This window comes from Rhamphochromis longiceps, linkage group LG7, assembly GCF_057381845.1.
Source record: "Rhamphochromis longiceps isolate RC_006_pf linkage group LG7, R_longiceps_female_GT1.1, whole genome shotgun sequence".
In the NCBI taxonomy this organism is placed as follows: Eukaryota; Metazoa; Chordata; class Actinopteri; order Cichliformes; family Cichlidae; genus Rhamphochromis; species Rhamphochromis longiceps.
The window spans coordinates 25,135,666-25,162,319 of NC_140563.1; the positions used below are offsets into that span (position 1 = coordinate 25,135,666).

Consider the following 26,654-nt stretch of genomic DNA (forward strand, 5'->3'; position numbering starts at 1 on the left):
TGTTTGTGGTGTAGTAGACGGATTAGCAGCAAGAGTAAGCCAAAAGCTCAGGATTCAGACTGCTCTGCACAGCTACATTCAGACATTGCTTTCTACTCTTCCTCTGTTTTCCATCAAAAAGTGTGGTTTGCACCTGCTGCAAGACCGTTTAGAATCAGTGGAGGGCCAAAAGTTATAGTGATGGTTTAAAAGGAGAGGAGCTAAATGTTTCAGTGAGCGGATCAGCACAAGGCTCCACCAAGGCCCATTATAAGATAAATAAAGGATTAATTACAACTGTTAATTGTGCAATGTTGCTTTAGTTGAGTGAAAGAACAAAACTAGAGAGTTGGAAATTAACTGGAACAGGTCTCGTTAAATATCAAACCACCACTAGCGTTTGACTCACAGGCTAATGTATTCATTGCTTTCTGATGCTATTTACTATAACTATTATTTATCACAGTGTTAAGCTGCTAATCGCCTTTGCCTCTTACTCTTTCCATCTGTGGTCGTTGCTGGACTGCGGTTTCTTGCTCAGCCTTTCGTGGGAGCACTGCTTCTCTGGGCAAGCTGGAGAACAGGATCATGTCATCTTTGGTGTGAGAGATCTGTAAGAGATAGAGAAGAGTATTTCAAGCAGCAGCTCATACCTGGAGGAGTGTAAGTTTTGACTTTTCCCCCCTACTTTTCTACACAGCCATTTTCATAGGCTCAAAAGTCGCTGGACACCTGCTGACCAGCAGTTTTATGGTCAGGTGAGGCCAAATTACATATGACGTATGATTGGTATGGTTTCATGAGAAGTTTCATGAGGTTATCATTATGCTGCAAAACCACAATAAACTTATCAGAAAGCTAGCAAAAGAAATGATGGGAAGAAGAGAAAAGTATGGAGAAGAAAAAAAAAACAACAGTTCATAATCCAAAGAATACCACAGTATCTGTCCAGCATGAGGGGGAAATTTGTATGCTTGCCAGTGGAATTGGACCACTAATGTGTAATGATGTGAGTGCTCACAGAAGTAGCAGGAGGATTTCTTTAGTGTTCAGGGCAATTACTCTCTGCTAACATTCAGCCAAATGCTGCAATACTGATCAGAGAGTGCTTCACTGTGGAAATGGATAATGACCCAAATCATACAGCAAAAGCAACCCAAAAGTTTTATAAGCTGCAAAAATATGATCTTCTTCAATGGCTGATCTCAAACCAACAGAACATGCTTTGCATTGTTACTGCAGACACAAGTGAAAGCACAGAGATCAGAAACAAGCAACAACTGAAGGCAGCGACAGGAAAGGCCTGGCAGAGTGTTTCTAGGCAGGAAACACAGTATCTGATGTCCATGAGTTCCACACTTCAAGCAGTAACTCACTGAAAAAAAACATGTTCACCCCAAAATTCAAAACAGTCCTTATATTTAAAATGATTTTAGTTTATCCAGATCATTTTTAGCATTAAATACCAGTCTGGTCACTCAGCAGCGATCTATATGTCAGTGCAGTGAACTTTAGGTTCTTACTGAAATGGTGGGAAGTACATTTCAAGTTTTTAAAACCTTCCTGGGTCAAAAGTCAGTAGTTGACAACATTTCACATGCAGTATTTATATAAAATTATTAGTGCTGTCGAAATGAACGTGTTAACGCACATTAATCCGCCATCACGGTCAACGCGATCAAAAATTTTAACGCAATTAATGTCAAAAATTGCAGAATGACTCAAAATCCCTGAAATGTTTCTGTCAACGCATTTCAGGTAGTTTGTCCAAGTAGAGTTACCTTCGCAAATGGGCAGCTGATCTGGTAGTGACGGGCAGCTGAACCAATCAACTCAATATGGAAGATGATAAACGCACATTGGCGTTTATCACCTCTCGATGGGAAATTTGAGTATTAAAAAAAATATCACATCGACGCGAAGCATACGTTAGTCGGGTATGCTGCTAGGACTTTAGCTAACGGGTTACCCAGCTTGCGACAAACCACTCACGGAGCATCGGGGACTCAGTAAGTCTACCACGCAAATATTGACCGACACAACTGCCAAGTGGACTGCAACAAACTGCAGACCTATTAATATCGTTGAGAACAGGCGCTTTACATAGCTTTGGCTCCACGTTTCAAGGACTTGAAGTGCCTCACGAAGAGTGAGAGTGGATAAATGTTTACACAGTTCTTTTTGTTAACACGAATGTTCAAGATGTTCAATAAACATGTTAAGTCCGTATATTTTCCCTTTTTCTCAAGTCTGTTTGCTCATGCAAAATGAAATGTGATCAATATAGAATAAAAATGAATGATATTTAATTGTGATTAATCAAAATTAATCCACAGTAACCCTGTGATGAATCTGATTTAAAATTGTAATTGTTTGAGAGCACTAATACATATATTATATATTAGTGCATACTTACCTGTTAGTATGTAGGGTTTTTAAAAAGTTGTATTTCACAGAAGAGAATCTGTGCTACAAGATTGAAGAAAACTATTCAAATTCTCTTTGAATTTAAGCATCCAATCGTTGTGTTTATTCTGTATTTACTTCATTATATTGCATAAATATCAGTTACAAGCTTAAATATATAGTTGAAAAAAATTTAATTGCAACCAGGCTATTGATCAAGAAATTGCGATTAATTACAGAAAATTGTGCGATTAATTTGTTAGATTTTTTTAAATCTATTGACAGCACTAAATTATATGTCAACGGTCTCCCCACTATTTCAGTTAGCCCTGGTCATAAATTACTGTTAACGGCACATTTCCACTGGATTGATAATATAACTGACTTCCCAGCATTGAAACGTCTCTTTTAAGTTAGAGTCGGAGTAAATCCATTGTGTCAGTGAGTGAGTGGAGAAAGGCTTGTGAGTGTGAGTACCTTAGTGATGTCTGGCTCAGATTTGCTGGAGCACATCGTCTGCAGTTCTCTGATCAAATCGGTCTCATCATCAGAGAAAACAGACAGACCTTCGGGCTGTCTAAAAAAGTATAACAATTTAAAAAATTAATAATAGTAACAATAATTTTTACAAAATATATATGCAAAGGCACCTAACCTACTGTAACAACTACTTAATTAAGCTATTTAATAAAAATATGTTTGCAGGTTCTGTCTGTCCACATATTAATATAAGGTACTGATGCTAATGCTATTACCACTGCTGCACATTTATATTAATGAGACACAGAACCAACCTCTGGACTTTGCCATTGGAGATCAAGCTGACATCAGAGCTCGAGAGAGAACCTGAAATCATAGGTTAATGTACAGCTTTATTCATACGACATGAAAAACGGCAGTTCACTTAAATGGCAACAGGAACAGAGCCAAAAGCCTGGGTTTTATTAAAAAGGCTTATCTATAGAAACACGGAAGGTGAGCTGATGAGTACACAAACTGTGCACGTGGACACAAACAGACCTACCAATAGTTTTAATTAGAAACAACTTGCTTTCAAATATAAAAGATGGGGATTTGTGGTTTCTTCAGAGTAAAAAGGAGAAAAGAAGAGGCAGGCAGCAAATGTTAGGGCTGGTAAACAGTGCCACCTTGTGGAGATTGAAGACATGTGTCCTTAATCCGGGCTTTCAAATGTCTAAATCTAACGCTTTACGCATTGTATTTTAACAAGCTCTTTATATGTGACTGAAAAAATGCTTTATCTGAAGTATCTGAGGACTTTCATTGCTCTGTTACATCCAGAACGTCACAGTGTAATGATTTTACATTTAAAACACAAAATAATTAAAGCTGTCTGAATGTGAAGAAATAACCACTATGACACAATGTCGAAAACATCTATGTGTTGTGGTGAAGAGATATCGTCTGCACTTGGGTTGGGCCGCACGTTCGTGTAATACCAGTTTGTACCATAAGATGGTACCAGCGAACCAATGCAACTTTTATTTAATCAGGAAAATCATCGAAAAAAGCATTTACAGCTGCAACCTGGACAAAAGCAAAGGTGAACGATGGCAGTAGATAACAAAGTTAAAAACAACAGCATGCATCCACAATCAGGTGCCGGGTGGTGCCACCAGTTACTTTACTGTTATGGACCAGTTTTAGTTAACACTTACAGAATACAATCACGCCTTGATACCTTTAAATTATTCAAGTAAACCTGCCCCTCCAAAATGACAGATTTTTAAAAGAATATTCCCACAAGTACAAATACATTGTTCATTGTGATCCAATGCAGAGCAGCATTCTTACCCTCTCTGAAGGAACTGCTGCTCCAATTCAAGGCGGGGCTTCCCTTCTTCCGAGGGCTGGTGTTGGATCGTCTCAACTTGCCACTGTCCCATCCCCTTCTACCTCCTCCGCCGCACATGCTTCCTTTATAGGGGCCAACAGCTGACAGAGGGAACGTGCCACCCTGAAACTCTAGCAGGTATCTGTCGATTTCTGAGGAATAAGGGAAACACTGTCGATCAGTGCATTTTTAATCTCATGTCATGTCTTTTTCCCTGCTCACTTATTTCCTTTGGGAACTTGAGTGAATCAACAGCCAAACATCACATGTGACGCACACGCACCGTGTCGAGGCAGGGGGCATCCCAGGAGTACAGCCTTGTTGACCAGGATGCTGAGAGCGGCTTTCACCACAGCCTGTTGTCCAGCACTCAGCCCACAGTTGCTAAGACATGGTCGTTGTGATGAGGGGGCTGGAGAGTGAGAGGTGGAAGAGGAGGAGCGCTTGGCTGTTACCCGGGAGATGATGGCTTCTTCTACACGGGGGACGACCACAGCATTCCAGAGACGTGCCAGCCACCTGCACATATGTGCACACACGCAAACATGTAAGCTTCCAAGCACGCACACACTTCATAGTTCTTCCCTTAAGTCGTTTCCTGATCTTTTTCCTCTGGCCGCAGATTATCTGGTCAACACTGAGGTCGTTTCAGTTCAGTTTAGAATGTTCATTTATCATAAATGAAGGTAGAAAGATAAACACTTTATATGGAAACAATCATAAATCATTAATGTGTAGAGCAAGCAGCACTTTTTAAAATGTAACCAAATCAACTAAAAGCTCATTTACAACAGATCTACTAAGTAATTCCGTCACTTATGTACAAATATTCACTGATTTTGTGTTTTTCATCACAGCAAATTAAACTACTCTCACCAAGAGGGGGACTGTGCCTCTGTACAGGTCAAACAATCAACAGTGCAGGGCTTCAGCTTTAATTCAAATCGCATAACTCCTTCACTTCACAAATGAGCACTGGAAACAAACTATAATCTTTTTCTAGATAGAGACATGTTCACACACCTTACAATGACCTGCGCGTTGTTTGGGACCACAGGGCAGGACAGGAAGAGCTGCGGGCCCAGCAAAGCCTCATGGGTCCCCAGACGGGACAGGCAGGCATTGAGCTGCTGCCAAACCTGGCTCACCCACAACACCAACCGCTCCATGACGCCATCAGGAGACCAAAGTCCAGTCCCCATCTGGGGGAAAGAAGCAGGGCAACAGAACTGAATATGTTCTGCTCTTATGATAAAACACCATGTGGCTAAAGTGAAATATCAAAAGGACATATGGGAAGGAATATCACAGACTGGGTTTCCTGTGAACAGTTCTATGTTTTTGATCACGTGTCCCTGTGCTACTCTTAATGATCCATTTCCTAACATTTGAGCTTGTTTGGGATTACAGGTGGAAAAAAAAACAACAACACAATTTTGGTTGTGATTAAAACAAAACCGATCTGGCCATCCACCAAAATGATGCAGTCTCTCTGGCAGCTGCAGCTAAACCTCTGTCCGACCTTGTGAAGCAGCTTTTTGCGGAGGTGCCTTCCCAGCAGGCTGTGCAGTGGCTCCTGATCCCAACGAAAAGTGACCCAGCGGAAATGCTGCTGGAGACGAAGCTCTGCTCCCTGCAGGCGGGGCTTCGATAATGTTGCAATCAGAAAGTTCCCCTCTCGGAAGTGGTGGGGACCTGAGGGAAGGAAGGACAAGACAAAAAAGCTGATTTATTTGGCATCATCTTCCTAGTCAGTCTCTTATATTGTTGTTATTATCTGACTGTTGGTTTTGTGGTTGAGCACAGGGAGCGCGTTCGCTGTCCACTCCACTCTAGGGCCTGCCTGTCTGCCTGCAGTGAGCTATGTTGTCAGATGGAGGCGGTGTACAAAGTATGTCCTACAACCAGTCTGTGGTCTGTGAGTCAGCCACAGAGTGAAGTTCGAACATACAAAGAGCTGAAGTGTTAAAAACAATGAAAAGTGTCCACTGCAGTCACTGTCTGTGCTTTTCATGCTTTATTTTATGATCTTTTACGCTTTTTTGCCGTTCTCCCTTTCTCGGTGAACTCCACTATCACTACCTGGTCTATTCTGGCCCACATACCTACCAATCAAAGTTAGGCAGTTCCATATGTCATCCACTTCCAGTGGCATGCAGTCAGGATCTTGAAAGAGTGCACGGCTGCGTGTCTCGTGTGGGTGAAAACCCCTGTCCCCTTCTGTCTGAAAAGCTGTGTACAGACAGACACACTTGCAGGACTATAAACCCCACTTAAGACTTCCTGTTTACCGAAGAGCACAGACTCTTGTACAAAACAAATTAAAATTACAGCTGCAAGCTGCAATGACAGGGCTCTGATCGAAACTTTCCATGGCACCTTGGACATGCCCTTCAACGAGAACTCATAAGCTTTGTAATTTAGCTTGGCCAACGTCAGCAGTTGAGACTGACCAAATGTGAAGTTGATCCCATATAAACTCATACACCCCCCCCACCCCCACCCCCAAAATCAGTCAACTTACTGCTGGGCTTAGCGCAGGGATTCAAGAGGATTTTTGTGCCTCTTGGTACCAAATTTCAAACAGCAGTGGGACTAAACGTTTGACATAAAAGTTTCCTCCACCTATGTATGAGACACCAGACCTTATGTGTGTGTGCTTTACTACACTGTCTGTATCTGTGCTACAGGCTCTGTCTGCAGCCATACCAGTGTTCAGGACCAGTGATGAAGCAGCGCTCCTGCTGTCCAGACTGTGGCAGAGGTCTCCAAGCAGGCCTGTTAGGGATGCAGCTTTCTCCAGTCCCTCCAGCAGGACTATCACACAGTGACCAGTATGTCGAGCTGGTAGGCTGACCCCTGACCCCACAGCTGGCACCAGGAAACCTGGAAGAAGAGGAGGAAGGAAAATAAACAGCAATACAACATAAAGCACCATCAATACAAAGACAGGGGAAACTGCACGATCCTAAATGTTGTCACTGCTTTAAATCGCTGTATTTCTGTGAGTTGATCTGAGGCACTTTGAGAGTGGAAGAATGAGTGATTTCCTCCCACCCGACCCTTCCAGAATCAACCATAAAGAGACAGAAAAAAAATTCTTTTGTGCAATAAATGTAGCTGATTAAATTAAACCATGACTTTTAAATATGAAGCTTTCCATCGGTGTGTCTGCTCGTGTGTTTTCCTACCACAGCTGATGAAAGTCTCAAGCAGATGCTCTTTGGTCAGGCTCTCTTCCACCTCCACCCTCACCACGTCACAGTTGAGCCCCCCTGCCTTCTGCTTCGACTGATAGAGATACAAAGAAGAGGTGGGGTGGGGGGAGATGAGTGAAGAAGCACAAAGAGGTAAGAAGGGAGCCCGTTGTCATGGAAACAAAGGAAATGTACGGTTACTATGTGCCGAGTGAAATGGAGCAGGAGGAAATTCTGAATGAGAGAAAAGGGCTTTTCCACATCAGAGCTATCAAAGATATTCCTCTGTCCTTCATTTGCTTTTTAAATATCGTGGCATTTCATTGTGATACACAGCTTTAATAAAAAAAAGAAATCAATAAGTAAATGAATAAAAAGGAATAATTATTACTAAAGCAAGGAAATCATCAAAACAGGCACCACAAATACAGAAGAATGACGATTGCCACATGACTGATTAGACACAAGACACTGTACAGGGCTTTCATATACATGATTCCCTGTGTTTATGTAGGTAATGGTTAATACCGCTCTTATGAGTGAGAATTTCACTTTCTAGTTTAACAGTCGGACAGTTCGGCTTCTGTTCTTAATTCACAATTCTTCAACCTAACCTTATTTTTTCATGTAGCCACATCTTCTTTTGTGTGCACGTGGAAAAATACAGTTTCTGATGCCATTACCAGACTAACGTGTCAATGTGAAAGCAGCAGTGATTCAAACAGTTTTTGCCCATGTGCTGGCCAAATATTTAAGAATTTAAAAAAAAAGCATCACTGATGATGAATTTGAGTTCCACTGTGTGAGTTCCCTCTATCCCTATTAAATCTGTGGCCTGTGGGAAGGACCAGTGGCTAGCCTTTGGTGTGTTTCATCATGTTGTAATGAGACATTGCATTACTGTTTGCCAGCAATTTCGGTTTCATTGCATCAGCCTGTGCAACAGAGCCAAATGCAACTTTGTTTAAAGATGTAAAGTAGAAGATTTTCCTCAGACTTAACTGTCAGCACTCCCTGACATGGAAGAAACACACAATTACACCTCAGCTATGAATGAATTTGCTTTCATGAAACTTTACTTCAAAGTAAGACCATGTTCTCTCACACATTCAGCTGTTCAACACTACACCTCCCTTCACATGACTGGCTGAACACACACAGTGGTCAGGTTTTAAGTAGGGGTTGTAGCACTTCTTTGAGAGCGCAGCGCTCCGAAACAGCGTTTAAGCCGTGGTACCTTGATGTAGTGAGCAACCAGACCGGCGATGTACTCCTGACAGCTGCCCTGAAGCCCATGAAAGATGAGGTTACCATACTGCTCCACCTAAACACAGACACAGAAACAGGCAAAGACTGAGCTGACAAGAAGAGAGAATAATGTGGTAGCATGACAGTCTGTCTACATTTAATCCTGTTGTTTAATAACAATTCCAATTGGATTGAGATCTGGTGACTGTGGAGGCCATTTGAATACAGTCAACTCACTGTCACATTCAAGACACCAGTTTGAGTGACTAATATATTGTCCTGCTGGCAGATGGGTACACTGTGGTCATAAAGGGATAGATATGGTCAGCGACAATACTCAGGTAGGCTGTGGAGACACACCCCACACCATTACACCACAACCAGCAGCCTTTTCTATCCAAAAAGCTGCTGGACGAATCTAAGCATTCAAATTATTTTGCTTGTATACGGGGTTCTGCCATGGATTCTTTTATCTACACATGCTATTATCTCCTCCCCCCCTTTTTAAAACAAACATCTGTGATGACAAAATGCCTGCTTTTGATGCAGCCAGCAGGGGGCAGCATAGCTGCTAGAAAATCACACCCTCCATTTCCTTTCATCTGTCCATCACCCACTCCTCTTTCTTTGCCATCTCTCTCACTAATGGTGTATCACTTCCTCTGTATTTTTCCAGCATCTTACTCACCAAATCCCCCCAATCCCTCACACTCCTTTGTGTGTATTTGCATAAATGTGTGCAATGTGCGCGCTTACCAGGCGGACATAGTTGTGCAGCAGTGGCAGGGGGAAGAGGGATTCCAGAGCCAATTCATCGAGGCATGACTCAGACAGACCTGTCAAAAAAAACCCCACAGACGCACAAATAAATCCTCAAATCCAATCTGCTTTACATGCGAGGCTCCTCTATGCGAGCCGAACCTCAAGGTGCCCTTGGAATAAGAATGTCCTAAAAACTAAAAACAGCATGTTTAATAGCCACATTATTTATTTCCTCAGTGCTTTTAGCTACAGGCCTGTAATACAGTAAATGTAAACACTGCTGTCAGTAAATCAGAGCAGAGTGAGGGTATGGTCTACGTGGATATTTACTAATAGCTCTTAATGCTTTCTGCCAGTGAGCGGGATGAATTACAGTTGTGAGAGGTTTAAATCCACACGCTGAGGAATCTCAGTCACTCATCCTTCCTCAAAGATTTTCACCTAAACCACAGTTTTTAGATGAACTGGAATAATTCTCGACACAATCTCTGAAAGCTTTGTCACTATATTTAACATATCTAAACATTAGTTGAATCTAAATCTTTACGATCTTTCATATAAAATACAGAAGATCATTTGCTTCAAAAGCAAACTGTGGATGTTGTCCCAGTCTGCCCTTCATAAGGAGTAAACACAGGGGTCAGTGAAGTCAGCTGTCTCTGTTTACAGAGTCATTTACAAGATAATTTGCAATTGCAGGCAATGAGTCGAAGGCTGTGAGGGCAAAGTAAAAACAGAAACAGAAGCTATTTAAATAAGGCTGTACGTATGCCAGTACTGTGGAGTTGGATCGTTGGGATGATAATGTGAAGGATATTTCAAGACATCAAAACCTGCTTTTAGGTATGTCTGCCAGCATCTCACGTGCATTAAAGTGAAGAATGTACAAAGAAATGTAGACAACGAAACATCAAAGTTAGAGCCGTATCTAATATGGGACCACGTCTGGACTCAATCAGAACCGACAGGTTCAGATTCCATATGATTTGTCCTGCTCCAAAAAGTGAGCTGATTCAGTCTCGTCCTGTCCCGGATTCCCAAAAACCATGAAATATGAAAGGACCGACACATTTCTGCTGTTAATCTGAAAAAAAGAAAACGAGTCTGGGGGGCTCGGTATGCTTTGTGGTAGAGGCTGTTTTCCAAATTTCCTCTGATAGTTAAAATTTGTATATTTTTTTCAGGATTTGGGGCTTTTTGAAGCTTCGAGAGCATAATTTACATGATATGTGATATCAAAAGCGTTGCTGTCTGAAATGTGCTGTGTGAAAAAAAAGAAAAAAGAACATGTAATAAGCCAAAGCTTCAGCCTTCATCTGCTCACTGAGTATTTGCTTTATTTGTTTTATTTACTTCCATGGGAATTTTGTCATTGATTAAAAAGGTTATTGCAGTCATTTTTTTTAAAAAAGGATCAGTGAGCGTGGCTGCAGAAAAGCGATGAAGCACAAACCTTTCAGTAGCTCAAAGAAAGCAGTTATGATTAAATATGTAAAAGAACACGCACAGAGAGAGAGATTTTGGATGCATGTTATTTCAGGATCAACCTAAATTGAATTTCCTTAGATCTGATGGTAGATACAGCAGAAAGCCAGAAGGAGAATACAGACCAGACGTTGCTAAAAGCACACAAAAGTGTCAACTAACTGCTTTAGTCACACAGTCTACAGTACACATAGGAATCCTGGATGCAAACTTAAAGAAACAGACCAAAAAAGATTCAGGTGATGATGATCTAAAGATCGCACTGTTCCTTTTCCAGGGTGGAATGTTTTTAAAGATGTTTGCTATACAATCATTCCACCCTGCTTAAAGAAATCATTAATACCTGCTAACATAAGCTGAAAGTTGTATTTCACTGTGTAGGGATCGTGACTTAAATGTAGGCCTGAGCACAGAGCTGGTGTTGCATCACTCAAATAGTGAATTTGATTAATTATAATCTTTTATTTATTCAACATTACATTTAAAATGGGTATTGTTTCATGAGACTAATTATTCTGAAAAATGTTCTGGCTAGAGTTTTCCTTCATGTGGTGCGGCTCAGTAGGTAGAGCCTGTTACAACACTGCCTACGCTGCAAATGCATCCAAACAGATTTGTTGGGCCCTTTCATCCACCAAATGGCATTTGTTACCAGTGATGGCAGCTCTGATTCTGGTGTGTGCTCTGAGCTGCTGAATGAGCACCGACTCTGATTGCCAGGTTTTTTCGTGTTGCGTTTTTTTTTTTTGTTACCTTTGAGGCGGATGGTGATGCACTGGCTGAGAGGTTTCCTGACCAGGTCCCAGGGGGATACAGGCAGCTCCTGACCTGGTAACCACTCAGTATCTCCTGGAAGAAAAAATAAAACCAGACCCATTACAATCACACAATCTGAGCACACAGTTGTTAAACAAACAGTTTACTCATATGGTGACACAAAAGGACTGCATACACAATTATAAGCAGCCTATTGTGTAGTTTATCAGCATGTTATGTAGTTGTCCTTATCTGTTCTGCCTATTTGTGGCATACGTGTATTAGAAGATGGGAATTTTATATACGTGTAATATAACAAGGCCAGAGACGGAAGAAAAGAGTAGAAAGAAGAAAAATGGGCAAAACAGGAGAAACGATGAGAATAAAAGAAAGTGCAAATAAAGCATAACAGGTCACCAACTGGTGCATTGGCAACAGTCAAAAGACAAAGAGCTACTGAAAAAATAACAGATGCACAAACAAACATAGGATCTTCTCTGTGTGTGTGGGTGTGACTGTTTGTCACGAAACGTACTTGATAATGAGGGTGGGAAGCCATAACAACACCCCCCAGGAGACCCGGACCGCCCACAGCCCCCCATCAGCACTGAAGAACCAAGGCCACATGTCCTGATGATAACCGCATGCCCTCCCTAGATGGAGCCTCCGCAGCCAAAGGGCAAGAACGCCAAAAGATCAGAGGCAACGGCCAGCTGATCCACCAGACACGAACCATGAATTTAAGTATTTTAATAAAATACAAATGTTTTTGTGAATGTCATTCATGTAAAAGAAAACAAAATTATAATTACAAAAATCATTTTATTGATTTCAAAATATCTCCGATCGTCCCAGATTGCGTCACAATAACCTTAAACAAAATGTTCACCACCAGGGGGCAATATTTTACCAGTGAGTGTGCTGACATTTTTTCAGGAGTGCTCCTGTTCTTTAAACTTTTTTTAAATTTATTTTTTCATTCCAAGACACTGTGGCTCTTGATTGCGTTCCCTGTTGTCATAACGGGTGGCTGTAGCTCAGGTGGCAGAGCGGATCAGCCACTAACCAGAAGGTCGGGGGGTCGATCCCAGGCTGCTCCAGTCTGCATGCTAAATATCCTTGGGCAAGACCCCATGTTGCTCTCCGATGCATCCATCGGAGTGTGAATGTGTATGAATGTTAGATACTTAGCACTTAAGCTTAGAAGTGCTTGTGTGAATGGGTGTGATTGGGTGTATAAAGCGCTTTGAGTGCTCAGACAGAGTAGAAAAGCACTATATAAGAACCAGTCCATTTACCATAAATAAGAATCTATTTTTATGACTATGTTGATTCATTGCCTGATCTTGTGGTTCAAATTGATATTACATGAAAGTATACCCCAGCTATGCTTACTGTGAGCGCTCAAGTCATATAACATGCTTGCAGCATTTTCCTGCAAGCAAGCACTTGCAGAAGAAAACCTTTCAGGAAGAAATCTTCTGACACAGGAAGAAGTCTCCGACCGAACCAGTAACTGCACTGCTTCATACGTATTAACCAATTCTCATAACATCAGGGGAGAAGCAGCTTAATGCAATTGCCCTGAAAGCTGTCCCACTGCCGGCTGAATAAACATTCAGTGAACGTGAACTAAAGAATGTGGAACACGTAAAAAGTTCAATATAAAAACAGTGCGGCACATTTTTTTTAATTATTATTATTAGTAGTAGTAAAGCTGTGGTAGTACAAAAGCACTGCAACTTTTGTAGGATTGTACTACTGTAGTGGCTTTGCAATACTATTCTGTAGTCACCAAGTTTGGGGACATTAAAACGCAGCTGTGAGGCTAACATTTCACCTAAAGAGCCAATGACAGATGACTTCGATGAACACTGTTCAGTAAAACTGCCAGAAGTTGGGGCTAAATTGCCCTGTGCTGACTAGAGTTTGTGCTTTTGTACAAGTCTCCATTTGTACTGCAAACTGAGACTCAGCTACACTTTCACTTCAACCCAGAGACAAACTGTTCAGGAAAAGGGTTGAGAGTTTTCTCACTGGCTGGACATCCAACTTCCTTTTTTAAAATTATATTTAAAAAAATATTTTCACACTACTGCAGCAACAGTTTCCACAGCAAAGGCAACAAATGAACGATGTAAGGCATGGGACTAACACTGCTCCCAGACCAGCCTGGCAGTAGCTGATACTAACCTGATTAGTGATGATTATTTGTACATTTTTCAATTAATTAGTAAAAATAGCAATAATCATCAGTACAAACCCCCAAAATATTTAGTTGCAGTAAAAACAGAAATTAGGAAAGCAACACATACATCTGAATCTAAAAGGAACACATATCTGCCATTTTTAGGTGTTCTGAAAAGCTCAAAAATGTCACAAAGAAAAACAGATTCACAATTTAAATACTGGGAGCGGTCTTTTTTCTTCTTCTTCTGATTTTAAATTTGAACAAAGATTAAAGCTAAGCGATTAGTATTCAAATATTCAGATACCAATAGTTTAGTTTCCCTGTTTGTGTTTGCTATTCATTCTGTTTTTGCCCCAGGCAAACAAAAACAACAGTTAAATGTCATGTTACTGTTAAATCATAAACTGTTAAATAAAGGTTTTTCATACTATCATCACGCCATCTTTGCTGTGACACAACAGCACCGATACAGGTAAATGCCATTGTATCAGCAAGTCATCAATGCCAACATCCTTACTTGGAGCAGATTTGCGTCTGTCCCTAATTTTTTAATCAGCTATATTAATCGAATTCCCCGCAAATGCAGCAATTTGATCTTGTGCAGAATATTTCTGCAACTCTCAACTTATAACGTCATTAAATTTCACTCATCTAATAAAACAATAAATCACAAAAACTGAGACGTGTAAATAGTTGCAGAAGTCGGCGCTCAACATAAAGGTATTCAATGTAAACACCCCGCTAAAAAGCCCAGCATTGAGCAACAAAAACACAAAGGGAAATGTATGCGATGTGCTGAAACAAATGAGACGTGGATGGAGACTCTCAGATAGAAAGTCAGACACCAAAAAGTGTCTCTGTGTCTTAAGTTTGATCCCGGTTGACACAGAAGACTGGCATTTTCTCCTAAATTGCCGTCTTCCTCCCCTTTCTTCGATCCCTTCCCCCCCAACTTCATGCATTATGCATCCCTCTTCTGCTCATGCTTTCTTTCATCATCAGCCCCAAAACACACACAGAAGCCTAGCAGTCGCTAAGCCTCTTTAGAGACAGATACAGCACGAGAGACAGTAAATGTGTGACAGAGAGGTGTAACAAGAGACTACAGCAAAGAGACGAGCAGTCCTTTGCTGGCCGAGGACATCGATTTCCTTTTTATCAGTCTGGAATTCAGAGGGACCTTTACTGCAACACACGCACACACAAACGCACACACGTAACTCTAGCCCTGAATAAGCCTCAAGCTCAAGAAAGGACTGGCTTCATAGGGTGACATTTGAGGACCAAAAAGGACACAAACATAGGCGCAGCACATAGACTCTCCACATTTCCCAAAAGATTAAATATTCATTATTTCAAAGAAGAAGAAGAAGAAAAAAATCATGTGAGAAGCTCTGAGCATCAAGCCAAACAAATACAGTCTCACAGCAGATGGCTACAGCTGAACATACAGGAAGCTGATAAAAGATTCTACTGTGGATACATTTATACAGACTACAAGCACTCAGTAGAATGCTTTTACACAAATTGTCCACTTTTTCTTCTGGACTAGTTTGTAGCAATAAAAAACAAGCAGTCTGGGGATGGACATCTCTGCCAAGGCTGAAAGCCTCCACTGCATGCATGAAATTTTGAACCCAGAATGTTTTTTTCTTGAGCACATCAAAACAATGCCACCCAATCCTTCCTTTTTTCAAATTTAATATGCATTTATAAGGATGTGATAAGAAATTTCTAATTTTGTTCAAGTGCACAATAGTAAAGAATCCTTCCAAAACCTCTGAGCTCAACCTCCAATAAAAATAGCACCCAAAGCCTAACTAACTAGTAAGAAAGTAAGAAACTGAACTAATGACAAAACCTTGGAAATTGTTTTTATTGACATGCTGATGTAGCTGATCTGACTGACTGAATAACTTTAGCTTCAGGTGTAATCAGTAAATATCTCCAAATGAACAACCAGACCAGGAAATCCTGTTAGATGTGACAGTCATTGTTTGTTCTCCAGTTGTGCTTTTAAATCTAATTATTTTAGGTGATAGCCAATGGTTTGTTCTCCATATGGACTTTTTACCTGCATGTAGCCAAAGTACACCCACTGATAGCAGTGTTACTGCTCGGACTGCAAATTTACTACAATCAGAGCTAAAAAAGACTTCATGCAAGCAAAAGTTTGCTGTTTTAGAAAAATAATGCAATACAGTGGCTAATGACTACTTCATATGACCGTAACGAAGCTTCTATTTGTTTTAGTGTATTAATTCAAGGAGTTTGTTACCTTTACACTGCAAGGACAGCCACTGCCGACATTAATCTGTACTTAAATGAGACAGATGCACAACAAGCTAAACCCTATCGCACTCTTTATCCCATTTAAGGGCATGCAGCCTCTGTAATAGAGCAGATACATGAAAGAGTAGCAGCTTTTACACCAATAGAACGAAAACACAGATGAGTCCTATTCTTTGTCCTTTCCTTTTGCTTTGAGAAGATTACTGAGCCAAGTGACACCAAGTTCAAGGAAGATTAAAGGATGTACACAAGGACGGGAGTGCATGAAAGGATGAAGAAAGGATATATGGCAGGTAAAAGAAAAAAAAGAGTAAAGAGTGAAAGAAAACAGATGTAAGAATTCTAAGTGTGTTAGGAAGGTGAGAAAGATGAGGCAAAGATGCAAAGGAAGGACAAGGAAGACAAAGCAGTGAAGGAACAACAGAGGGATAGAAATACAGAGAACAGGATAGAGTGTTTCTTCACCTATGAGGACGGAGGCGATACTGGCAGGACTGAGGCCTAGTGGGGGGCGCTGCATCTCTTCTGTGGCCATCTGAGATTCTCCACACAGGATCTGGAGGTGGGATGTGAAGGTGTGGCTAAGGGCAGCGCTTAGCTGGGCCCAGTGTGTTGAACGATCAACCGACACTCTGCCCAGCACCCAGTGGGTACCGGGGAGCCCCTTCGCCACATCCTCTTCTAAGGCCTCAATGGGGCACATGGACCCTGTCCCTCCTCCTGAACACTGGAGATAAACCTGGACCCGATAGAATTCTGTGAAGACAAAGGAGAAGAAAAGCATGTGCACAGAGTGGGAAGAACATCAGCGATGTGTGCAATTACATAAGGAGTTAAAGCCACATTTACGACACGCATTTTTGCAATAATAACACAAGCTGAAAAGAAGACCTCCGTGTGATACTTTTAATTTAATGTTGCACACAAAATGAGCAACGCAGTGGCTTACCCAAAAAGCCTTCAAGCAACCAACACAGCAGTAAACAGATAAAGTACTCCACCTCCTTCCCCACACATCACACCATGGTGACTGGGTGCAGTTTTCACAGTTTCAGTTGCACAGTGGGGGAATAACCTGGAGACTACAGCTAACTTTCAGTTTTACCTTCAGATGAAAGTTTTCTGCATCAACTGGCTACATTTAATTTTGTTTGAATGTAAGCAGGCAGCTTAGATTCAACCAGCTTGTGTATCTTGCCTCAACTGCACCAATAAAAATGATGCCCCAAACTGCAAAACCTAGTTCCTGGATAAGTATAATGTGGTTCAGAGGTGCACAAGGAGATGATCCTCCAGATCAACCAAATTAAAATCAGGATTAGTTTTTGTGTGTAGATAGACACACAGCAAACACAGGCAGCTACTCACGGAGGTTTTCAAGCAGATCTTTGCAGTCATCAGTTGCCACGTCATGAATAGTGCGATTACACTTATCCCTCCTCTCAATGTCCTGTTCGCTGTGACTGCACAGCACCTCCAGACACTCCTATACACACAAAACAATAAGAATAAACAAAAAAATGTATTTTCTCAACATACCGGAGACTTTCCACCCCGACTGAAAGTCTAAGAATTTGTTTTACGGGGATGCGATCACATTATTTTTTTGTCTTTATCGCTATACTAGTCAGATATTCTAGCAGAAATGCAAACTCGTCTATCTATTATTCAGTTTTGGGCTGCCTGTATTCCTCAATTTCTTGTCCTTAGCTGACGGGAGTGGTACCCAGTGTTGTCATCTGCTGCTGCATGTAGCTTGTCTGCTTCAAGGTTTGACATGTTCTGCATTCAGAAACGCTTTTCTGCATACTTTGGTTGTAGTGAGCAATTATTTGAGCTACTTTTTGATCTGATCTCTGGCATTAACACTTTCACGCAAAGAACTCACTAGATATTTTCTCTCTCTATAAATCCTAGACATGGCTATGTGGGAAAATTCCAGCAGGTCAGCAGTTTCTGAATAATCAGATCCTCATTCACTTTTCATCCTCATTCTGATGCTCAGTTTGAACTTCAGCAGGTCCTCTTTATCATCAGCAGGTTCATATGAGGAATTATAGAGTGAATATGAATGCAAAAAGCCAAAAAAAAGGAGGAGGAGGTTGAAAAGCTCTGTAAACATGCGAGGAGTTGACAGGAATCTTCCACATGCAGACTCGTTATAATCATATACATATTTTTACAATTGTTACCTTAAGGCCCAGGGCAGCAGCCATGTGTGCAGCCGTCCAGCCATCACTGTTGGCCTGGTTCAGCAGGGCAGAAGGCAGTGCCAAGGTGGCAGGAGTCACAGTGGGGTCACTTTGGGGTGGGTGGTATAGGAGGAGACGCAGCATGTCGGCGTGTCCCGAGCGCACAGCAGCATGTAAGGCTGTGCAGTTGTCCTGCAGAGAGATAAAGGTGAGTTGTGTTGTGTTGGAGTTCAACTGACAGAATCTATTAGCGATACCTGACACCTTTCAAGTGAAGTGAAGGTGTTACACACGCATATCAACTCTGCTGCTTAGAATAATAGATGGTGGTGATTTTGTTTAACTAAGTTTTAGTGGTTTCAGTTTATACGAAGCATTAACAAGAATAAAAAAACCTACAAACACCCAAAAGACCTAAAGACAATTCAATTCAGACTTTTTTGGCATTTTCTAATTACAGGATTAAAAAAAACAATGAAACAAAAGATTTTGAAGAAAATTAGCTCTGACATACTACACATTCAAGCTGTACTCTTAACCCAGTTCAGGCCTCAATGTAAATCATCACATTTGACTGAACACACTGGCCAACATTTTCTTGTGGCTAAAAATACCTCCACACTCAAAAGCTTAGATATGCTATAGAGACTCTGGCAGCTCTCTGGCTCAGCAGGGAAGTCAGACTAAATGAAGACCAAAGCAGGTAACTAAATATAGGGGCTTCGTCACACACTGTCACAGTAACTAGCAGGCTCCTATGGTTACCATGGAAATCCAGAAAGCCCATACATCAAAGGGCTCTCAGCAGAGAACAGCCCCCCAGAGAAAGCTGCGATCCTTTATGTGAAATGGACAAAGTGTTTAACAGTGAACATCATTAGTAACAAGTGACTAAATGGAAAAATGTGGAAAGGGGGACAGCGGTGTGTGTTTTAATGAAAGGATTACATTCTGTGCAGTATTATCCAGAATATACGCTCAGGGCAAAATTATTAAACGAGGATTAAAACTGTAGCAAAGTGTGGTTTTTGTGAAATCACACACTTATGAACTTTTAACACAATATTATATGCGAACGGTACATCTTCTCACTTATTATGCAAATTATGACTTTCAAATCTGAAAATTGTCCAAACATCAGTTACATCGGCAAGCAATTTAAAACATTAGCGTTAAAGCATCTTATATCACTTTGAAACATCTGTAAGGAACTGATGATGTAAAAAAACAAAACAAAAAAACAAAAAGATATTACCATGAGCCAACAACCTAAAAAAAAGCCTATATAGCTAAATGACACTTTTAAATGAAATGAATGCTCGTTTATTTTGATCTACATGAGCTGAACTGTTGTGAACTTGTACTGCAGTGAAACACATGCTACTAACTTACAAGTAATTTTAATCTGTAAACAAAAAAAGATACAGTATCTAGTTGGTGGATATTATTATTATTTTTAAGACAAATGAGCATGGCTATCTATACAAGTCACAGGAAACCAGGTTTTCCTATTACGTAGAAGTCAAACAAATTCATTATTGAGTCTTAAGTTATACTTACCACAGTAGTCAGTGAGCGATCAGCTCCAGTGCTTAGCAGGACCTGGGCACAGTCCAGCCTTCCTGCCTCACAGGCCAGGAAGAGTGATGTCTGCCCCCCCACTGCCACTGTGTCTACAGCAGCTCCTGCAGTCAACAGCACCTCCACACAGCTGAAAAGAGTTAGGCAATGTTAGTAACGCAAGAGGCGAATAAACTTGGAAAGTAGTCATTATCATTCAGCTCATTCAGCTGACTAAACTAAAAGTGAAACATTACAAATGATATAAAGGACATATAACAACAATGGTGGTATCCCATGGGTATCTAAATCAATTTACGTGTCAAAATTATGGCCAAATAAAACCAAAGTGCTTCAAATGACAGCAATCAAAGATTAAATTACATTAATGTATACAAATTCTGGTAATTATTCGAGATATTTTGTTGCATTTATTCTTTACTAATCATTTACAGTTGTTACTCCTTATGGTACACCACCTGTTAACAGCCATGGGAAGACATCATACACATCAGTCTGCTACAAAACTGATGGGAGTCCAGATCATCTCAGGAACACTAAGCCTGTCAGCTAACACTGGGACTAAGTCATGATACCCAAGCTGTGTGTGTGTGTGTGTGTGTGTGTGTGTGTGTGTGTGTGTGTGTGTGTGTGTGTGTGTGGGTGGGTGGGTGGGTGTCTTTTGGATATCCTACTCTATAAATAACATGGTGATCAGATATTACAGCACTGCACATTCCCCAGCTGGCTCTGTGCATCCTCGCTCAGTCCACTGTGGCTGACACAGCCTGGCTCTAAGCACTGGGTTCATCTTGGCAAGACATCACAATCAATACGAGTGATCGCAACTGACAGTGAAGATCGTGTAGAAGCAGATGTTTCACTCATCTTTCACAGCTCATAATGAAGGATCTAGTAATGTTTGAAGAGGAGAAATTAGATAAAGTTGCAAACATGAACAGGTACTGCCAAGTCAAGCTGACTTTATTTCAGTTGGTTTCAGAAGAGGAGCAGAGCTAGTCTCAACTTGATTAATTAGAAAATTCCCTTCAGGCATTATTGAAGTTCTTACTCTTAGAAGTTAAACTATGCTCTACCAAACTACCAGTTTGAACTGGTGTCATTGCAGAACTGAGCAAACAAGCTGCCGTCGCTCTGGGCAGTGGAACCCAGCACAGTTAGCAGCATCTGCCTACCGGTTGTTTCACACATGGGAGGCTCCAGCTGTGCTTGTCTTCCAGCAAAGTATGCATAATGAGTCATCAATTGACAACACACAAACTGACTTCAGGGACCAGTGTGACAACAAAAAAAAAAGAGAGCTCAAGTCCCGAAAATAGCAGTAAACAAAAACAGGATAACTACAAAGTCACACTTCACGGTTTCTGAGACTTGACACTTGTTTTAGTCAGGAAAGTGCCAACTGAGCTACATTATCTTTTTTTGTAATTTAATTTGTGAAAGCCAACTGAATCAGATAGAAAGGAAAATAATACTTAAATGTAATTAAATAAACACACACACATGGACACACACACAGACACACACTGCTGGTGTTGCTGCTTCTCACCAACCATGATCTGTCAACAGTCAGCGGTGGCTACGTTACATGGTCAAACCAATGAGTTCTTGGGGGTTTTAGTAAACCTTTTCATAATCCAACGAGAAAATAATGCAACCATCTAACATGGAAACTAATTAAATGCTGGCTGTGTTCTTTGTGCGCACATCCACCACCTTTTTCTAAATGTATGTGAACATAAAAATCCACCCAAATCAAAGTGAGAAAATCTGATTAGAGTTGAGCTGATAAGACCTGTACCAGAGATGCATTAGCAGCTGAAAAAAAAAACATTTCAGTGCATGTTTCATGTTTTATTTAAATGCATGACCATTAATGAAAACGTGACCTAAACTGTTTCTTTTGTGCATCGCAGTGAGTAGTCTAGTTTCTGGACTGCTGGTGAAATACAACAAGCACTTCAGCTGGGAAACCTTTCACAATTGACCAAACTGATGCATATCTGGGTTTTTTTTAGAAGTGACAAAATTGTGACCACTCTGGCTAAAAGGCTTTAAAACCATATGAGCTCACCTGCTATGGCCATGGGCAGCAGCAAAGTGTAAAGGTGTGAATCCATTCTCATCCGAAACATCAGCAGGCAATCCCGAAGACAGCAGCAGCTCCACACAATCTGACAGAGAGAGGAAGATGGATGAATCTTTTGTAGTCTGCTGCTACACAAACATGACTCAAGTTTTGTAACAGCATACAGAATTAACAAAAAGACTGTAAAATATTTATGACATATAATACAAATACGATCCATCAGGGCAAGCAAGGCAAGCAGCACTTCTCTAAAAGTCTATAAATCATCAAAGAAAATCAGAGTGAAATTAATCTATCGAGCTCAGTCTTAAACAGTATTCTGCCCCATATGCACTAGCCTTTAAATTACTATATTATCTTATAGCAACAGTTGCCTACTGTGTCTGGACCTCTGCTTGCCCCAGTTCTACCGCAATCTAAATTTGATGGTTATGTCCGTGTCCTGTTAACAGACTCAAGCTGGGCAGGCCAAGAGGCCACAAGCTTGTTTGTTTGCACATCTGCATTAGGGCTGTGTGATATGACCAAAATCTCATAACCCGATATAAGAATTCTATTGTCCGATAACGATATAAATCACAACATTTTCTGTAAATTCTGTGAATCTCCGGCAGCTCGACTTGCGGCAAGTGTTTCCAGCTGTGCGTCATGTAGCTGGAGTCGAGTGTTTTAACAGATGCATGAAACTATACATTTTTAGACATAAGTTGTAAAGGCCGCAGTTTTCTTAGTGAGTATTTATTACACGGTGTGCTGCGGGGAAAAGCCTGTTCTAACGTTTGAGTCTAAGGTTTATTTTTTAGCACCTGGCGGCTCTTTTTTAATTCTCATCCGATAATAATCTGCTCTTTCACGTGATTCAGTTTATTTTGAAAAGTCTCAACAGGATCTTGAGCTTTATTGTGAAAGGTTTATGTGGAACATAAACAAGCGGACACGCGATGCTGTTACCATCGTTGTTGCCAACCACAACGCATAAAAACAGGCGCTTGTCCGTCTGTAGTGTGGTTATATTAAATATAAGAGAAAGAGAGAACTTTAAGAAATTAATATAGCCACCACAGTGACCATCACAACGATGAAAAAATATTGCCGTAAACAGTTTATTTTGCGACACCACGGAACAAACGATAGCGTAAAATGAAACGATAGACGTTTTTATATTGTCATCCGATATACATCGTTATATCGAACAGCCCTAATCTGCATTGTTGATAAACTTGTGACAGGAAAGTGATGGGAGACAAGTAGACTAGAGAAGGTGCTAGAGGCTCTGCTTTCACTGTTTGGAGATCAGTTACCATCTGTGTTTGTGAAAACAGTGCTGTCATTAGCAAGGACAGTCACACAACAAGCACAAAGAACTGTGCAAGTCTTGAACTATCCTTCAATTTCCACATTTCAGCATATTTTGGTTGGAAAACAGGAAATAGATGCAATGATGTATTGAAACATAAGCAAACACAAATGGAAATACAGTATATAAGGAAAAACCAGAGTTTGTACAATTCTAACCAGCTTGAAAGTCAATATTTGGCATGACTATCTTTATTCTTTAGCACAGCCTGAGCTCTCTTAGGTAGCTTTCCTATACATTCTTTAAGCAGCCTTCAGGAATCGGTCTTAGGGTTCTTCAAGAACATTCCAAAACTCTCCTTTTAATGTTGACGGCCTTTTGTTCCACCCTGTCTCGATGATCCCACGCTGCTTTAATAATAGTGAGTTCAGACTTCTGTGGAAGCCAATCCATGCTTTTATGCACTGGCAGTGCGTTTGTGATCTTTTCTTACTGAAAAATGAAGCCAATCAGACACTTTCCAGATGGCATAGCTTTGCAGATTAAAATCTAACAGTACTTTTCTGGGCTCATATTTCCACCAATTTAACAAGATTCTAGTGGTGCAACGGATCACGGATGATTCGTAATCCGAACCGATCCCACTCCACGGTTCGGCACGCACGTGATCCGAAGATTCGAAAAAGAAGGGGAAAAAAGTATGTGTATGGTGCGCGTGGTGGGTCTGTCAAGCGATAGTTATGGCCAGCACTAGCGGTCCAAGTGGAGGAGCAGAGAAGTTTGCGGTATTTAAGCAGCCCTTTGCTGCCCAGTCCGACCGGCCTAAAGCTATTACAAAAGCTATTGGGGTGTTTAGCTGCAGACGGGAGGCCGTATTCCCTTGTGCAAAACAAGGGGTTTAAACTATGATGAACGTGCTTAGCCACGCTATGATATCTCGTTCGCGTCCACTTTAGTGGCAAGATCATTCCAAGCATGTATGAGCAGGAAAAATTTTAAGTTATGGCTGAACTGTCCCAGGCATGTAATGATCTGCTAGGGAGTGTGGGGGGGCCACAGCCCCGTCCTCCAGGGTGTGAAGCGGGTATGGAGGAGATCAAAACTCCAGACATCCAGAGGCCCCCAGAACACAAGAGACCATGGAAGACCAACAGAGGGGCAGCCGCGCCACTGTTCCAGTAAGAGCTGAGGAGAGTCCCAGATGAGGGCTCGCCCAGCAGCCGCGGAGCAGAAGTCAGGGGGAGTTGCAGTGACGCGCCCGTGAGCTCCGCCGGCCCCCAGCTGCGCCTGAGTGACCGAGCCCCAGGCCAAGAGGCCGGGGGCACCCCACCCCCAAAGGGGCCCGAGCGAGCCCCAGGCCCCAGGCCCCGACAAGCGGCCGCCAAGGAGTGAGCCGGTGTGTACCCGGACGCCCACCCCCAGACACAAAGAACCACCAACACACCGACACCTGAGGGAGTCCGCCACCGGCAGGGGAAGTGGTGGTGGGTGGAGATAGGCCTCCAAACCTTGGAGGGCCTGAGGTGTCCCCAGAGAGGTGGCGTCTGATACCCAACCTGACATATAGACACAGACATACAGGCACACACAGACACAAACATCCATTCCCACCCTCATGCTCTCATATGCACTCACTCCACACTCAACCAACGTGGAGACAGACATAAAGAGACGCTGTACACACAATCACACTCCCCAAGCGTACTCTACAAACCGGGTCTAGGTACCCTTGCCCCTGGAGGGGGGAACTGCACCCAGACCCAGGTGGTGTTACCCTTTTCCCTGCGGTGGGGAGAGGCAGACCACCCCGACTCCGCAGCAGCAGGGAGGCCCCACACCCCAGACCGCAGTCGGACGGCCAACTCCTCCTACTAGCCCTCCCGCTCCAGCAGGCCGAATGGGGGGGGTGAAGACTCCAAACCTCCCTCCACCCGCTCATTGTAGTGTTGATGCATATGTGTTCTAAGGTGCAATTAAAACCCAGGAGGGCATGGAGCTACCTGCCAAGGAGCAGCAGGTAAGCGCATAGTCCCTCCTGCTAGCCCTCAATGACTAAGTGTATTTAAAATTGAGAGGTGGGCAACGACGTCAGGGGTGAGGTATACACCCTGATGGTGATTTGGACTCCGTGATTGTGCCCACCCCCAAGATCCTATATGTATGTGTAATGAGAGTGTGAATAATGTGAATGTCTAAGTTGTGGGATAAAATTGAGGCAGAGGCAGCCAGAGGGGGACAGGGGGACAGGGGGGGGGTAGCCTCCTCTGCACCCTGGTGACATACCCCCACTCCAAGGCCCTGCATGTGTGGGTGGTTGTGGAGGAGCGGGAAGAGGGAGGCAGCTGGAGATGGGGAGGGAAGGAAGGGAGGGGCAGGTAACCCCTCCCTGGGGCCAGCTCCCCCGCTGACCCCAGTAGGCACTCCCACCCTCCGCGACCCGCCAGGGAAGGGGGGCCCAGGCCCATCAGACCGGGGCCCAGTGCAGTAGTGCCCCCCGGCTCCACAGAGCCCTGGACAGTCCACCCAACCCCACCACAGAGAAAACTGCACCCACCCCACCATCCACACATCTTCCAGACTACATAAGACGGTAAACGCCCAGGCTGAGATCTTCCTCCACCTCTCCTGTATCTCCCCCTCCTGCAGAGAGTTCCTGAAGAGAAGAAAGCTCCTGCAAGATGTGACCATCCCCCCCACCAGTTGAAGAGCCCCCCAGGCGGCTCGACGCACCGGTGGCACCCTGCTCCAGGGCCGGGCCCCCATGCACCCACCCGCCCACAACCCCGGCAACACACCAACCAAGACCCAAGCCCCCGAGGCCCGGCCCGGGCCCCAGCCCAGAGACGGAGCGCCCCCAGAACCTCACGCCCATCCCGGACCCACCCAGGGGCAGCCAGGTTGCCAGGTCAGTAACCCACGTCCGTCAGCACAGACCCTCCCCTAGCCCCGCTGCACGCAGCCGCGAGGAAACAGTCACCTGAGAGCCAACAGAGCCCCCAACCGGACGTGACCGCTACCCCGGGTTGAGCCCCCCAAGGAAACTAACCATGTTAGTTTCACGGCTGTAGATTGGCTGTTGTATCTCTGTCTTGACCACCTCTGTAAGTATTGACAATTTGAAACAAGCTTTGATTCAAGCCTCTACAAGACATGTTGCCATTGATTTTTTTAGTCCAGCTCTATTGTAATTTGACACACACAGAGAAAGGACTACAATGTCAGAAAACCTACTATAACATCTCAGAGTGAGAACCACAGTGTACACTGAACTCAGAGCATAGAAGCCACTTTATCTTGTTGCCATGGATACTGTAGGTAGTGTAA

The 26,654-nt window shown here is 42.6% G+C and overlaps 1 protein-coding gene across 1 annotated transcript in view; it reads right to left on the reverse strand.

Annotated features, from left to right (window-relative positions):
• Positions 1-26,654, reverse strand: part of cttnbp2 (cortactin binding protein 2) — a 97,478-nt gene that overhangs the window by 1,614 nt on the left and 69,210 nt on the right. The window contains exons 6-22 of the mRNA XM_085412992.1: positions 22,019-22,118; positions 19,924-20,074; positions 18,364-18,555; positions 17,540-17,657; positions 16,637-16,927; positions 11,686-11,781; positions 9,442-9,521; positions 8,675-8,761; positions 7,432-7,531; positions 6,950-7,126; positions 5,763-5,935; positions 5,264-5,442; positions 4,524-4,759; positions 4,201-4,392; positions 3,180-3,231; positions 2,863-2,962; positions 477-590 (exon numbers count right to left, since the gene is read on the reverse strand). Of these exons, the coding sequence (XP_085269118.1) occupies positions 477-590; positions 2,863-2,962; positions 3,180-3,231; positions 4,201-4,392; positions 4,524-4,759; positions 5,264-5,442; positions 5,763-5,935; positions 6,950-7,126; positions 7,432-7,531; positions 8,675-8,761; positions 9,442-9,521; positions 11,686-11,781; positions 16,637-16,927; positions 17,540-17,657; positions 18,364-18,555; positions 19,924-20,074; positions 22,019-22,118 (2,438 nt within the window). The remainder of the gene's footprint in view (positions 1-476; positions 591-2,862; positions 2,963-3,179; positions 3,232-4,200; positions 4,393-4,523; positions 4,760-5,263; positions 5,443-5,762; positions 5,936-6,949; positions 7,127-7,431; positions 7,532-8,674; positions 8,762-9,441; positions 9,522-11,685; positions 11,782-16,636; positions 16,928-17,539; positions 17,658-18,363; positions 18,556-19,923; positions 20,075-22,018; positions 22,119-26,654) is intronic.